This window comes from Cornus florida, unplaced genomic scaffold (assembly GCF_030987335.1).
Source record: "Cornus florida cultivar Cherokee Brave unplaced genomic scaffold, ASM3098733v1 CherokeeBrave_3.0.0_Hap2_Chr05, whole genome shotgun sequence".
In the NCBI taxonomy this organism is placed as follows: Eukaryota; Viridiplantae; Streptophyta; class Magnoliopsida; order Cornales; family Cornaceae; genus Cornus; species Cornus florida.
In genome coordinates, this window is record NW_026775575.1 from 74207233 (window position 1) to 74221515 (window position 14283).

A 14283-nucleotide genomic window follows, 5' to 3' on the forward strand; every position below is an offset into this window, starting at 1 on the left:
TAGTTTAAGGGTAAGGATGTGATCATTTCTTTAGTTGGCTTAAACAGCAACACACTTGATGCCGGTCCACTCAAAAAGGATTCTAGAGTTGTTTTGATTTGCATGATCATTTTCTTGATGTGTGGAGGACCATATTTGCTTGTTTGATGTTGAAATTTTCAGAGATTGCTTGGAAAGGGTTGAAAAATTGCATACTTGAGGTAGTTTTCTCCCAATGCTTGTTTGCAATATTGGTACCTCTTTTGTGAGAATGAGCTTAATGTTTGTGGGTATCATTTCTGGAAACTCTCACGAGACTTCACTCGTCCACTAGGGGTAACCTAGGGGTTTAAAAGGCTTGTTACATATGCTAAATGCAATCGTGTTCCCTACGAAAGTGGCGTTATCCATTTATTGCTTTCTAGTTCATACTTGTATAGTTGTTCATTTCATTCCTTTACTTTGTAGTTCATTGCTAGGGACTAGCAATATTTAAGTTTGGGAGTGTGATGAGCGCTGAAAAGTGCGTATTTAAATCCCTTAAGCTCGAGTATTCTAGGACATTTATCTATCTTATTTTTCCGTTTTAGACTAATTTTGTGCTATTACCCTTTTTAGGTGCTTATCTCCAAAATAAGCTAATTCAGCCAAATAAAAGCTTAAAAGAAGCTAGCTCAAGCTAGATGGAAGAAAGGAGCAAAGTGGAAGCAGATTGAAGCAAAGTGTGAAAATTTAACAGGTTCGATCGATCTCAAGAATACTTCGATCGATCGAAAATTCATCGATCTAGACTCTCCAAGATGGATCCAAGCTCTTTTGTCCCTATCCAAAAATGCCACAAAGTTCGATCGATCCAACAATTCTCAGATCGATCGAAAAGATTCCATCTTATCCTGTTGTACCACCCTACCTACCACTTTTGTCTCATTCCCCAAAATATCTCAGATCTGTCCTTATCCAAAAAGGCGCCGCCATTGGAAGATCGATCCAGCCAAAGTTTGATAGAGCTCAGCCATATTCGATCAATCATAGCACAGGTTCGATCGATCGAACCCTCTCAAATCCGAAAAAATATATCTCCAGCTCTTTAAAAGTTGTCTCATTGTGCAATCATTGGAGGAGCCCTTGTGTAAGAGCCTAGACCATTGGGTGTGACATTTGAGCTACCTATATAAGGAATATGAGCCACTTTTACACATATGCTTTGGTAGATAGTTTTTGATAGTCTTAGATACAATTCTTAGAGAGGAAGAAAAGAAAAGAGGAGGCTAGAGACATTCTTGAGAGGTTTTCCATTTTCCTCAAGAAGAAGAGCACTTCTACCATGGAGATAGCCCTTGAGGGTTGGAGGACACCATTCATGAGTGGCTAGACATCTTTTTGGGGCTAGAGTTAGTCCTAAGCATGCTTTCTTTACCTTGATTTATGTATTTTTGAGGGGATTTGTGTTGTAATACATGTTTTGACATATTTATATACATAGATCTTGTTTATTCAATGATTTATGCGGTTTAATTCTTCCAATTGATCATTTCATTCTATCCATATGTCTATGTATGCTAGGATAGATGTTCATGTGTTTATCTCTATCTCTTGTGTTGTCGATGCATGTCTATGCGTGTTGATACTATAGATATAGATATTGTCAAGACATAGTGCTTAATAGAATGCTCTTGTAGTTTATTTGATGGTTCATACTCATTTCTTGATGGATTGTGCCTCTCCCTTAGTCTAATTAGTTTAATTTCCATGTCATTAGCTTAGATGTAGTGTAGCTACCTTAGTTGTTAAATGGGAGGATAATCTATGCTTATGAATGCAAGTAGTATATTTCTCTAATTTTGTGATGTGTTTGGATTGTGAACTTAAAGGAAGGATTAATGGCTTAGTTTGGTATATTGTGTCATTGTATTGTTTAGACAATATACACTTAATTGGTTATCTATACTTATTAAAACAATCACACACATTCACTATTGTTGTAACATATGCTTTCCCCTCATTAATTGTGAATTGAGTGTATAGAAAGGTGATGCTTAGTGGTGATCTCTAAGTCCCAAGACCTCTCTCTCTTGTTTTCTCCATCCTTCAATTACTCGTTTTATATTGATCTTGTTTAATCTTAATTATAGCTTAATAAACCAAACAACCTACCTTTGATCATTCGACCTACTAACCCTAAGCATTGTTCCATTACTAATAGCCCTTCAATCCCTTGGGACGATCCCTACTCACCCTTGCTATATTTTTAGTTAATGGTAGTAGTGGCATTTATAAATGTAAAACTTGGCTACATTGCACATCTACTATCTTTTGCACATCTTTAGGCTTCGGTGCTTAACAAGCACCAGCACCAGATGAAGATGCAAGAAAGGGTTGTTCTATATTAGGAAAAGATTTTCTCACACTCCAAACAATCTGCCTTTCTTTCTCTATCTCTAGCTTCTATTAGAAGCTTACACTGGCCCTAATTTCTTACATTTTGCCCCTAGGTTATAGGTTGATGGGCCTTCTTCATTTATGGGGTGGTCCGTTTACACCAAACAGGCCCTAATTTTAGGCTGTCATCATTATCTTTAACTAAACACAACTTGGGCCTGAACTATGGACTTCTCAGACGATGAGTGGCCTAGTCGGTTGAGTCTATTGAGCTGCACCTGGACCGGCCTAGGCTCGTTCGCAATTCCCAACTCTTCATCAGCCTCTTTAATTTCGCTATAATAATTAGGGCGAGATTAATGCGTAATGACGGCAACGAAGGCTGTGATGATGGCTTATAAATTGGAGGCAGCTTTTTTCATTTCTTTATCATTTTTCTTTCTTCGACCTTTCTCATATTACCATGGACATTACTGACATAGAAGCCCTTCACCTTCGTTATAACATCCCTGACGACATGACCACCCGTTTTTATTTGGACGACGAGGGTGGTAGCGTTGGGAGGGGTGATGAAATCTTGTTCACCCCATCTTAACTCAGTGTGGTTAGGTTCCCACTTCATCCTCTATTCCACTAGGTCCTTAGTCTCTTAGGGTTGGCCGTTCTTCAGGTCAACCCTAATTTCTATAAGATCATACCTTCTATGATTCTCCTAAACCTAGACCGGGGTCTTCAATTCCATCATATTGTTTTTAAATATATGGGCTTGGTCCTTTTTAAACGGTCTTGGTCCCTTCTTGGGCCAATCCATCACTCAGAACAGGCCCTGAGTGAAAACACATGGGTTGGGGAGTCGCTAGATTTCTTTCTCAGATCACGGGCCAGGCCGACTTTGGCCCAGTGAGATTTTATACCCCTTCAAATATATAATAAATATAAGCTTGGAAACAAAATATAAGTAAACATAAGTTTAAAGCTCGAGCTTTTGACACCTCATTTGGATGGTAATATTTGGGTTTTTTTTTTTTTTTTTTTCCTCGGCAAGAAAACACATGCAAACCACGAGACTTGAATCTTCTCTTCATTTGGTCATTTAATCCTCTCCGGACCAAGTTGATGTCTAAACACGACACCATCTTAAACACTTTCACACCATTGCTCCGAGAATGGTTAATGATTACCCTTTCCAACACAGGTTAATGATTACCTTTCAACCATCAGGTGCTGGCCAAAGGCATATTAACCCCCAAACAACCCGAGAGAATATGTAATAAAGTGGGAGAGAGTCAACTAGCTTACAACTTTTCCATTAGAATATCTCTAAAAGCTGCTCAACACAACCTCTACTCGAAAAGAAAAATCAACACAAAACCAATAATAAACTTAATAAAACATAACAAAATACACAATTTCGAACTCAGGTTAGTTCAGTTATAACCCCAGCCCAAAATTACAAGGGTATCTCATTGATCAATAAGTACCCAATATCTTTATTGTTATACTACAAAGTTCTTGGCCTTTACCAGTTCCAGGTGTGCAGAGGCTTGAAGGTTTTTCATTCAAGAAATATACCCTTTGCTCTTTAAACTCTCGACAGAGTCCTTGATTATTTGCTCCATGGGGATGAATTGTAGACCCAAGTCCATTAGCTTCTTAGATCCATCCTTGGTCCTCAGCAGTCCAGGTTGGGTATCCTTTGGCAACCTGGGCACTTTATATTCAGGGCAAAGTTCTGCAACCTTTGCAGCAAAGTCGCCATAATGAGATATAGCTTCCACGCACAAGTGCCTTCCAGTTGCTGACGTGTTTTCATACACTAATATGTGTGCTAGGGCCACATCTTTAACATGGACAAACCCCATAATAATATCCTGATATATCTCTGTGCAGCCTGGCCAAAATTCTAAAAATTATAAGTTTGGAATTCCAAAATGTCTGAGTAATGTTTTTGGTGGAGATTGAAAACTGTCAGCATCTAACAATGAATGTGAAGCACTGTACAAGCTTCAGGACTACTACGCTAGATGATCACGAGTTGAGAGGAAACTGGCAAGACACAGAGGCAAAAATTTATTCTAAGGCAACTACACAATTCATTAATAAGTTTGAGCCAGGAGAAAAGGAAAATAAATCCTCAAAATGCAATCTTATGCCACTAATTACAAAAAATAAGGAACACGAGAATTTATGGAAGTGACATGCACACATGCTATCATGCCAGCTGTCAACTTAAGTAACTCTTTTCAAATTTCCAGGCTTAGGACTAATAGTGTGTAAAACCTTAAGCACAACCCGGAAAGAGTTTAATGAAATAGTTCAATGGAATGGAAATACTCAATATACCACCACTCAAATGCATCCAGAATAGTATACAGGGTAACTTTAATGTCTGCTTGAAGTTCAATTACAAAGTGAACAATGACAGATTTAATATATTAGCTTGAAACAAACAAGATTTTCACTTTATTTCCCTTGTGAGGAAAAATAAAATATAAAAGCAATTTCCAGGGGGAGTGGCGAGGGGTGCAATTTGCAACAGCCTTGTTACTTTAAATGCCAAATACTCCTTTAAGATCCCCAGTTCAACATGAAGAAACATATATTGGTCTAAAGCTGAAAATTCACAAACATCCATTGAACAGATAATAATCTGTTGTAATGCACGAGTTCTGGTTAGATGGTTTCTTCCAGATGAGTTTATAATGGACTCAAGCAAAAGAATACTACAAAGATATATTTACGCACATCTTAGACGCTAACATTTTAAAGTACAGCATGCTTCAATATAAACTACAATAGCTTATTCAAATTTGTGCAATACCCTGAAGAAGGCGAAGAATCAGTAACATGCTTGCATTAAGTACTGGAGGCAGGATAGGTCCCATAACAGCTCCAGGATTCACCACTACCACATCTAAACCTTTTTCCTTGGCAAATTCCCAAGCCGCTTTCTCAGCTAGTGTTTTAGAAAGTGAATACCACAGCTAGCCCACAGAAAGCAAAAATAAATAAATAAACATTATAAAATGCAATTTAAGAACATATTTGGATACCAGTATATCATATTAACCTATAAGCATGAACAATAACTGAGAAATTTACTGAAGCCAATTTTATCTACAGACATGTATGTGCTTTTGAAGAAAGCAGACATCAAAAACACACCTAAAGTACTTCAATCTTCTTCAAGCACAACATGGAGCAACAGATAACACATTAGAAACAAATGAAAAAACATTAGACTCAGAGAATTCCTTAGAGCAAGTATATGCATGTAAAATTATATGCATTTTTTTCTGTACATAAGAAACGCCACCAAAAAATAAAAATAAACCTGAATAATGTGTGTTTAGTTGTGAAAACATAGAGTAAACCCCACGGACAACTATTTTGTTATGAGACATTATTTCCCTCAAAGCCATTCATACTTCTATAACATTTTTTTGATAAGTTATTTATGCTTCCGTAACATGACAATTCTTGATGGAAAAACTTGAGTCTTTGTTTTCTGGTGAACTTTAAAAATAAACCAAGCAGCTGCAGAAAGAGAAAGATATGTTGTTTTTACTTTCTCAGTACATTTTGCTTCCTTTACACAAAGGGTATAAGTCTAGCATCAACTCAACACAACAAAGCTATTTCCCAAAAGGTATTTTGAGCATACATGACGAGAAATCTTTACATGTTCAAGACTACATGGTCCCAGCTAATCACAACTCGACACACAAGCAAATGTGTCAGTTTTTAATCAGACTTTTGCTTAAGTGCCGAGTTGTGATTGGCCGGGACCATGTAGTCCCAGACCATGTAATAATTTCTCCTAGCTTAAAAGGAAAATTATAGACGTTATGGTAATCTATTACTCCGTACAAAATTTTATCAGTAACTATTGGAAATTATTGCTTCTCTGAATTTGGGTGATTGCCATGAGAAGCACTGTAAATGATTTTGATGGCAAACCAAAAAATATTGTTAGTGTTAAGTACAATAACTTGTGGTGAAATTTGATCATTTAATTACTTCTCATAATAGGTTGGTTATGGGTTATGAATAATCCTCCCTATGGGCGAAGATCGAAGTCATTAATACCAAATAAGCAAATACTCAGACAAATTTGGGAGAAGGAAAAGAAGAAAGGCGAACATGTAAGAAAACGCAAGAGACTCACTCCTTTTGTCTTGCAGTAATCAATATCTGTCCAGCAATTTTCATCCTTAACTACATCGGCTGGCCAGTACCAGCTCGGAGTGATCGCAGATGTGGATGAGGTCACCACCACTCGCCGGACCCCCAGCTCTTTTGCCGCAGTGAGTACATTGTTGGTCCCCTTAATCGCCGGGTCCAATAGCTCCTTCTCAGGATCATGAACTTGATCGATAATATTGGGAGACGCGAGGTGGAAGACGCCGTTGGCGCCAGCGACGGCGGCGACAATGGAGTCGTAGTGGAGGAGATCGATCTGGAAGAGATGGAGACGCGATTGTGCACCTTCTAGGGCTTCGAGATGCTTAGTTTCTTTTTCATCCTTGAGATCTTTGACGGTGGCGTGAACGGTGTAGCCGCGTTCGAGGAGGAGACGGACCAGCCACGAACCGATATACCCACTGCCTCCCGTTACGCACACCACCTCCCCTTCTGTACCCGACATTTCCTCCTCTCTCTCTAAACTCTCTCTCCCCTCAGTTTCTCACTCTAGTCTCCACCACCACTCTCCACTCGTTTTTCTTGCTAGTGATGGATAAAGCAAGATTAATTTAATAATTTTATCACAAAAATTATGATTTGTTATTATTTGCACAAATTAATAATAGTAAAAAATGTTTTGAACAATAATTTGCATATTATGAAGGTGTTTTTTTTTTTTTTTTTTTTTTTTTGTACTTAATCCGTGTAATAATGTTGATGTTAGATCTACGAATATTACAGAAAATTCAACGGGTGAAATTGTATTGAGGGTAAAAGGAAAGGTCTTACATGCTATTGGGTGCTTATTTACAAATATGTCACACTTTTGTTGTCCAGAAATTGGTGTGAATTGGGATCCCTCATCTGTCATAATGGATGATAACTGATAAGTAAGAGAATTTCCACTATAATCATTATTTTCTACCTTGGCTGTTAGATGCGGCCAGGAAGCATATGTTTACTGGGCTTGTCTAATTTAGTTCGGTATTATATATATATATATTTAGGGTATAGTGTATTAAGCCCCTCAACTAACCAACCCTGTACCACAAATAACCCCCTTCAACTGTAATTTTGGTTTAGTTGTGGGACACTGTTATTCCGTTTCCCTTTCTTCACCGAAAATTTATAAAGTCCATTTTACCCTTTAAGCGAAGGTGTGGCGTTATAAGCTGAGATATAAGTTTTAAATTAGTGAAATTATGTGGGACCCTTTATCACAACGTCCACTAAAATGTCAACTACTAGCCAACCTTATCAACATAACTAATAGCCAACCTTATCTCTCCCCTCATCGTACTGGCCAACCTTATCAACATAACTAATAGCCAACCTTATCTCTCCCCTCATCGTACCCATACATATACATATATGTATATATTGATAAGGTTGTATATATTGTAATACTGTTCATCTTCTTCACAAGAAGTGACCCACGATAAATAAATAAATAAAAACTTGCCCCAAATGAACCCTTTTTTCTTCCTCACTGGCTATTGTTGACACCCATTTTAATAAATTTTGAATTGATGACGTGGCAATAGAGAAGGGTGATATTCCTTTGAATAAGTTGTGGATAAAGATCATTGTTTTAAGACTTATCTTTTAGTTAGTTTTAGTTGCATAATTATGTTATCTATATGATTAGTTTATTTTGAATTAATAGTTGATTAAGTAATAGAGTTGTAATGCAAGTAAAATACTTGCATATAGGAGTTTGTTTTATGTAATTTTTTTATAAATAATGCTATAGGCATGCTTTGTAAGATGTCCAACACCCTCATAATCATTATATTTATTTGTTTGATTTCTCAAACACTTTCCTCAAATAGCATCATTGCTATATCTATCTCTCTCCCTCTCTATTTCAGTCTCGTTCTATTTCTCTCCCTATATCTCTTTCTCCCTATCACTTTCTATATCTATATTTTCTCCCCTTTCTATTCTCTCAATATTTACTATAAGTTATTTATTGAAAAGTTCTTTTAACTAAGGCAATTTTGAACCCAAAGAGGAGTTTTTCTGTTCCCTTTTTTCCTCGCAATCGCCTGAAAGTCAACTTGCTCAAAGGGACTAAAGTTGACAATTTACACTTGAACCATATATTTGGTTCTGGCACGCCCGGTTTACATCAAATTAGGATCGAATCTTAGGAATCGATTTTTGCGTCAACAGCTATATATATATATATATATATCACTCGTTAGCTTGTATAATTATTTGACAATTGAAGAATTTTCAGAGTTTGCATAACATGATAGATGACCGCATCAGATTCAGCAGCAGTTATGGTATTTATTATGGATTGAGATTGAGATTGAGCTTCAAGATTGGGCAACTGTATTTTTTTTTTTTTTTTTAAGAGACCCACTCTTACTCTACGTTTCTCTCTTTCTCTCTCTGAAATCATTAGGTGAGGGCTAACCTGAAACTTGCAAGAGAAGAGAATGTTGGTAAAGGTTAAGCTTCAGAATGTTGTTTCGATGAAGAGACCCATCGACGTGGCTGTTGTAGCGGCGGAGGTGTCAATTAAATTTCTGTTTTATTGGTTTGGTGATGGGTGGAGAATTTTGCGATGGGTTTGCTTGATGATCGGTGATAAAATATTCATAGGGTTTTCTAATTGAGTTGATTGTGATTGTGTTTGCTTTCGATTTGGTTTTGCAAAGAGTTTGGCGATAGGTTTAGAATTTTACGATTGTGTTTGGTGATCGGTACCCCGAAGCGACAGATTATGTTGTTCCATATAAAATGTCTCACTTGTGTGTGGGTGACATTGGGATAGGTTTCTGCCTCTACCCATTTGGTAAAATAGTCGGTTGCAAGTAGTGGACCAACCACATCCATCCTTCAATGTGCGAAAGACCAAGGATTGGCCATTACGTGCAAATCCCTCGATGGTTGGTGTATCAATGATCCGTATCTCAGGCATTTGTCACATCTTCTGGAATATTCTTCTGCATCGCGAGATATGTGTGGCCAAAAATATCCATAGGTTATTGCCTTGTGTGCCAAAGATCTTCCCGTAGTGTGGTTTCCACATACACCCTTATAAATAGTGCACAAGACTTTTCTAGCCTCTGACAGGGTGATACATTTAAGGTAGAGGCCCGAGAATGATCTATGGTAAAGCTAGTTATGGAGGATTGCATACGTCGCGCTATTCATTTAGACTATTCTTGCCTTTGCCATTAACTAAGGAAACATGCCATTCATGATGTACATGTAACGACCCAGTCATTTGCCTTCCTTTCCTTTTTCCTAAAATTTTACAAATGAATTTTTTTCGTTTAATTTTCTTTTCTGAGCTCTGTTTCGTATCGCTTAGTGTCATCTCAAATGCTCGGAATTGGTTCCTAAGACTCTTTTCCGTGGATTGACAACTTCCTTTGAGGACCGAGTCATTTTCACATTTTTCGTTTTTCAACACTATGCGCTATTTCGTCCTTTTCCCTATTCTGTCTAATCTCCGTTTGTCAGTTTTTGGCACAACCTCACTTCTCATGCTCAGAGTTGGTTTTTGACTTCACATGCCTTCATCTTGAGTGGTTTCCTCGAAATACGTATTTTTACTTTTGCAAGAAAGTACTCTGATTGCTCCTGGTGCCCACAGGGGCATGGATGCACAATTCTTTATAATCTTTTTCATTTCTTGGGGTGTTTTTTGTAAATATCTTTTAAAGATATTTTATTTCAGGGGTATCTAAGAAAATATCTTTTGGAAGATATTTTCATTGTGGGGCAGTTTCACAGTTAACCCTTTTTGTAGGGTCATTGTGCAATTAACGAAAGTTATTACAAAATGTCTCGTCTAGAGCCTGGATCCTCGTACGGGATTCATTTTCACATTTCGTCGAGTCGTGGACTCTTAGAATTCCGTTCTGGTCGTTTTTCTCCAGTTTCAGAATTTCTGGACCCGGTTGCTGCCAAACTTGTTTGGGGCATAACTTTCTGCTCGGGACTCAATTTTTGATGCCATTTCTTCCGCTATTCATATTTTATCATTTTGAATCTTTTTCGTTCACAAAGTTTTGCCATTTGAGCGCGTTTGCTCAAATTTTACTTTTTAAGATTTCTATAGAAGGGGGGTGAGATATTTCATTTTTCATCTTCTCCCCTCTTCATGCACGACCTGGAGCTCCCATGGTAGCCCAAGGGGTGCTGCCATCTTCTCTCTCCTCTTTTGGTTCACTTTTCCTTAATGGAAAGTCTTCAACCTTAACGTTTGTTGTTCCCCTCGCCGTGCTCTACCTTTCCCCCTTATTAGAATTCAGTTTTGACCATTTCTTGAGTTTGGTTTTGAGGTCAAGTTGTGATTTGGATGGGGCTTTGATGGGGGTTATGTTCACGGCGTTGTCCCCAACAAAACCTAGTAGTTTCGTTAGATTCGGAGCCGTTCCATTTTGATGGCTTTTGAGATTTTCATCTCAAATTGAGGTAGGAGATGTTCTAGGTTTAAATTCTTGTTATATAGCATGCTTGTGATGCTTATACTACTTGTTTGCATGATTAAATATAAAATCTAGAGATTTTATTATTTATTTTTCTTGTACGGGATCTAATTTTCCCGGTTGCTCATGACTTGGTTTAAATATGTAGCATGATTTTATATTGCCCCTTGATATGCTCATTGTCGTGTATTAAAATTGGAACATTTGAATAAGTATTAAAGATTTTATTTAATATTTATCTTAGGTGAAAGATTAATTCACGTGACCTTAACTAACTTGAAATTAATATGTGTTAGTATATTATATTAGGCCTTAGCATGCTCTTCAACATAGTTGAATTTGAAAGTAATTGGAGGTGTTTTGAAAATTAGTAATTATTAATTAATTTGATTAATTAATTTGCCCCGAGTGCACTATTCACTCCATTTGAATTCTGACTTGATATTCTTGATCTACATGCCATATAACTTCACATATATTTGATTTAGAATATTCGGTGAGGTTTTGAAACATTTCATTTAATTAATTTCCTTGTTTAAGATTTAATCCTCATGGTGATATACAACTTGGAATTGAATTGTGACATGCTAGAAAATTAAGCTTTGATGTGGTTGTTTACATATATTAAATTGGGATTAATTGCATGAGAATTGCAACCTTTATTTTATATTTAACTTTAGTGAAAGTTTAATTTACATAGGTGTAACTTGCATGAAATAAGCTTGTAATGTGATATTACATTAGTCCTTGGCATGTTCTCTAAAATATGTTAAATTGAGAGCATTTGGTTAAGTTTGAAAATCTAGAGATTTTAATTAAAAGAATTAATTAAAATCTATTTTGTGGTCTCATTAGCTTAATTAAGGTTTTAACTTGATGTTTGTATTGGCCATGACTTGTTTACTAGTATATATTAATTTGGGACTATTTGAAATTATTTTAGAACCTTGAGATTTAAATTAGCATGATTTAATTAAAGTTCTACTTTGTTGTTCTAACAATCTAATTGAGTTTTAGAATGGATATAGGTGATGACCTTGCCATGTCCTTTAACATGTGTTAAATTGAGGTTAATTGGAATTGAATCAGAATCTATAGAATTTAATTGTGTTTATCTATTTAAATTCTATCAATTTGCTCCATGATCTAGTTGTGTTTTAAAAGTGGTTTCTATATTCAAATCATGGACTTAGACTTGTTGTATATTCATTTGGTTATGTTTTGAACATTGAATAACATAGTTGCTATGTTTGTGTTCATGAGAATATATTTTCCTTATTGAATATATAGTTGCCTTGTGTAATGATTTGCACACTTCGTGTTTAACATCTTTAATGCATAGCGTGTAACGAATCGCACACTGAAGATTCGACATTCATCATATCATATTAGTTGTGGATTTAGAGCATGTATTGTATAGGTTTCCAAATTTGGTTGTGCTTAGTAGATAGTTGATTATCTTGCATATTCCTGTTGATATATGCATTGTTGCACAACTTGTTGATTTTGGAAATTTGGGGATGTCGTTGTTTAACTATGGCTAGGACATGGTTCTAGTACGGGGGATAGTCCCTCTATATATAGTCTAGTGCGCACATAGGGAGGTTACCCATAGGCTAGTAACCCTAAAGTAACTATGTTGTCGATCTGATTTGGCGTGACGTCCGAGTATCCACTTTGTTGATTTTGCATTTCATTTTTAAGTTGATAACTAAATGATGTTGTAACTTGTTGTTTCTTATTTGTCGTTCCATTTTAAGTTACATGATGTTAACTTTGCGAAATTGTGCTTTATGCGTTGTATTGAAAGTTCCAATGTTGGTTAAATTGCATCGATATTGAAAATCGTGTTTTGACGTTTTAATAAAGCTTAGGATTGATCCTATTGATTCATTTATAACATAGACGTTAGGTGGCATAAACCACTACTGTTATTTTGTGCTTTAGATTCTAAGTTGATGGCTTTGAGAACTTAAACCTTGTTGCATTGTATAACATGTTTTTTTGTTGTTGAATTGCATGGATAATGTGATTCTTGTTAACTTGTATTCAAATATGCTTTTGTCATGTTGTATGGATTACTCTAAACCTAGTTCAATTGTATTGAAAATGTAATTCATGTTAATCTATGCTCAAGCATTCTTCTTGTCGTGTTCTTTGGATTATCCCAACCATGATTCGTTTCATACACGTATGTATATCATGATTCTTGTTGCTTAGACTCTAAGGTAGCTTAAGATGTTCCCCGAGTCTTACTTGGACAATGACGCTAGGTGGCATGAGCCCCTTTAACATGTTTCACCTTAAGGTGATAAATTTGTAAAATACTAGGTTGATGCATGCTCTTCTCCTACGAGTAGCTTTATGTTACTCACCCTTACGATACTGGGGCATATTTCAGGTACGAAGACTTGGTTCGTGACGCCTAGCATTCCTTAGATGTCGTGTAGCTTTCAAGTTTCCATTTCATGCAAATGTTGGCATGAAATGTCATTTTGTAGACTTATATGTCAAAATATGTATATTTGATTCCATGTATGTAATGTGTACTTAAGTACACTCAGTTCAATGTATTTGATATATATGAGATGAGGCCGGAGGCCAATGACATGTATATTATATTCTATGTACTTTTTAACTTCATGAAATATTATGAAAATCTTGATCGCAAGTCATTGCTTCACCATGGTTGCATCGGGTGTGGGAATTCCGTTTTCATTCTTTCATAGGGTCTTATAAATCATGTTTGAAGTGTGGCCAAGGGCCAAACGGTCATTTGATCCCGTTTTGTATTTTTGGATTCCGAGTTTTCATTCCAAGTTCCATTTTTGCCTTTTTGCCCGTTGGGGGGTCGGATTTTGTATCGGTGGTATTTTTAAGTCGTGGACCATTGTAGCTCGTCCAAATAGGTAAGTTACGTTTGTGTGCATGGTCGTTTCTGGGCAAAACCTTATCGTTTGTGTTTTGAGCCTCTTGTGAATTCATTTCGCACTTTTTTGCATATTCTGATCTAAGAGCATTGTAGACTTTTCACTGTAGTTTTATTTTCTTATTTTAACATGGTTGAATAGAAAACATGATTTTAGGGGGGGTTTCTTTTCCGTGTTTTTTCAGAAAATGTCGTCTTGGCATCGGAAATTGCTTACAAAGTTCAGCTTTCAGTTTTCTATTTAGCAGCTTTTTCGACCCTCTGGACCAGATTTCTTGGGAGGGCATTTTGGGCATTTTACATTGAGTTTTTTTTTAATTCTCTTGTAAGTCACGTAGAAAACTCAATTTTAAGGGGGGT

The 14283-nt window shown here is 36.5% G+C and overlaps 1 protein-coding gene across 1 annotated transcript; it reads right to left on the bottom strand.

Annotated features, from left to right (window-relative positions):
• Positions 1 to 3718: 3718 nt before the first annotated feature.
• LOC132306865 (cinnamoyl-CoA reductase 1-like) lies at positions 3719 to 7082 on the bottom strand. Its single transcript, XM_059804440.1, has 3 exons — positions 6527 to 7082; positions 5180 to 5342; positions 3719 to 4249 (listed from the first exon to the last, which is right to left on the bottom strand). Exons 1-3 carry the CDS (start codon positions 7004 to 7006, stop codon positions 3918 to 3920), a joined length of 975 nt encoding a protein of 324 aa, XP_059660423.1. The 5' UTR covers positions 7007 to 7082; the 3' UTR covers positions 3719 to 3917.
• Between the last annotated feature and the right edge of the window lie 7201 nt (positions 7083 to 14283).

Coding starts and splice junctions, on each gene's coding strand:
- LOC132306865 (XM_059804440.1), bottom strand. CDS start 7,006: ATGTCGGGTACAGAAGGGGAGGTGGTGTGCGTAACGGGAGGCAGTGGG. Junction 5,343..6,526: donor ATTACTGCAAGACAAAAGGA/GTGAGTCTCTTG, acceptor TCTGTGGGCTAG/CTGTGGTATTCACTTTCTAA. Junction 4,250..5,179: donor GATTCTTCGCCTTCTTCAGG/GTATTGCACAAA, acceptor AATTTTGGCCAG/GCTGCACAGAGATATATCAG.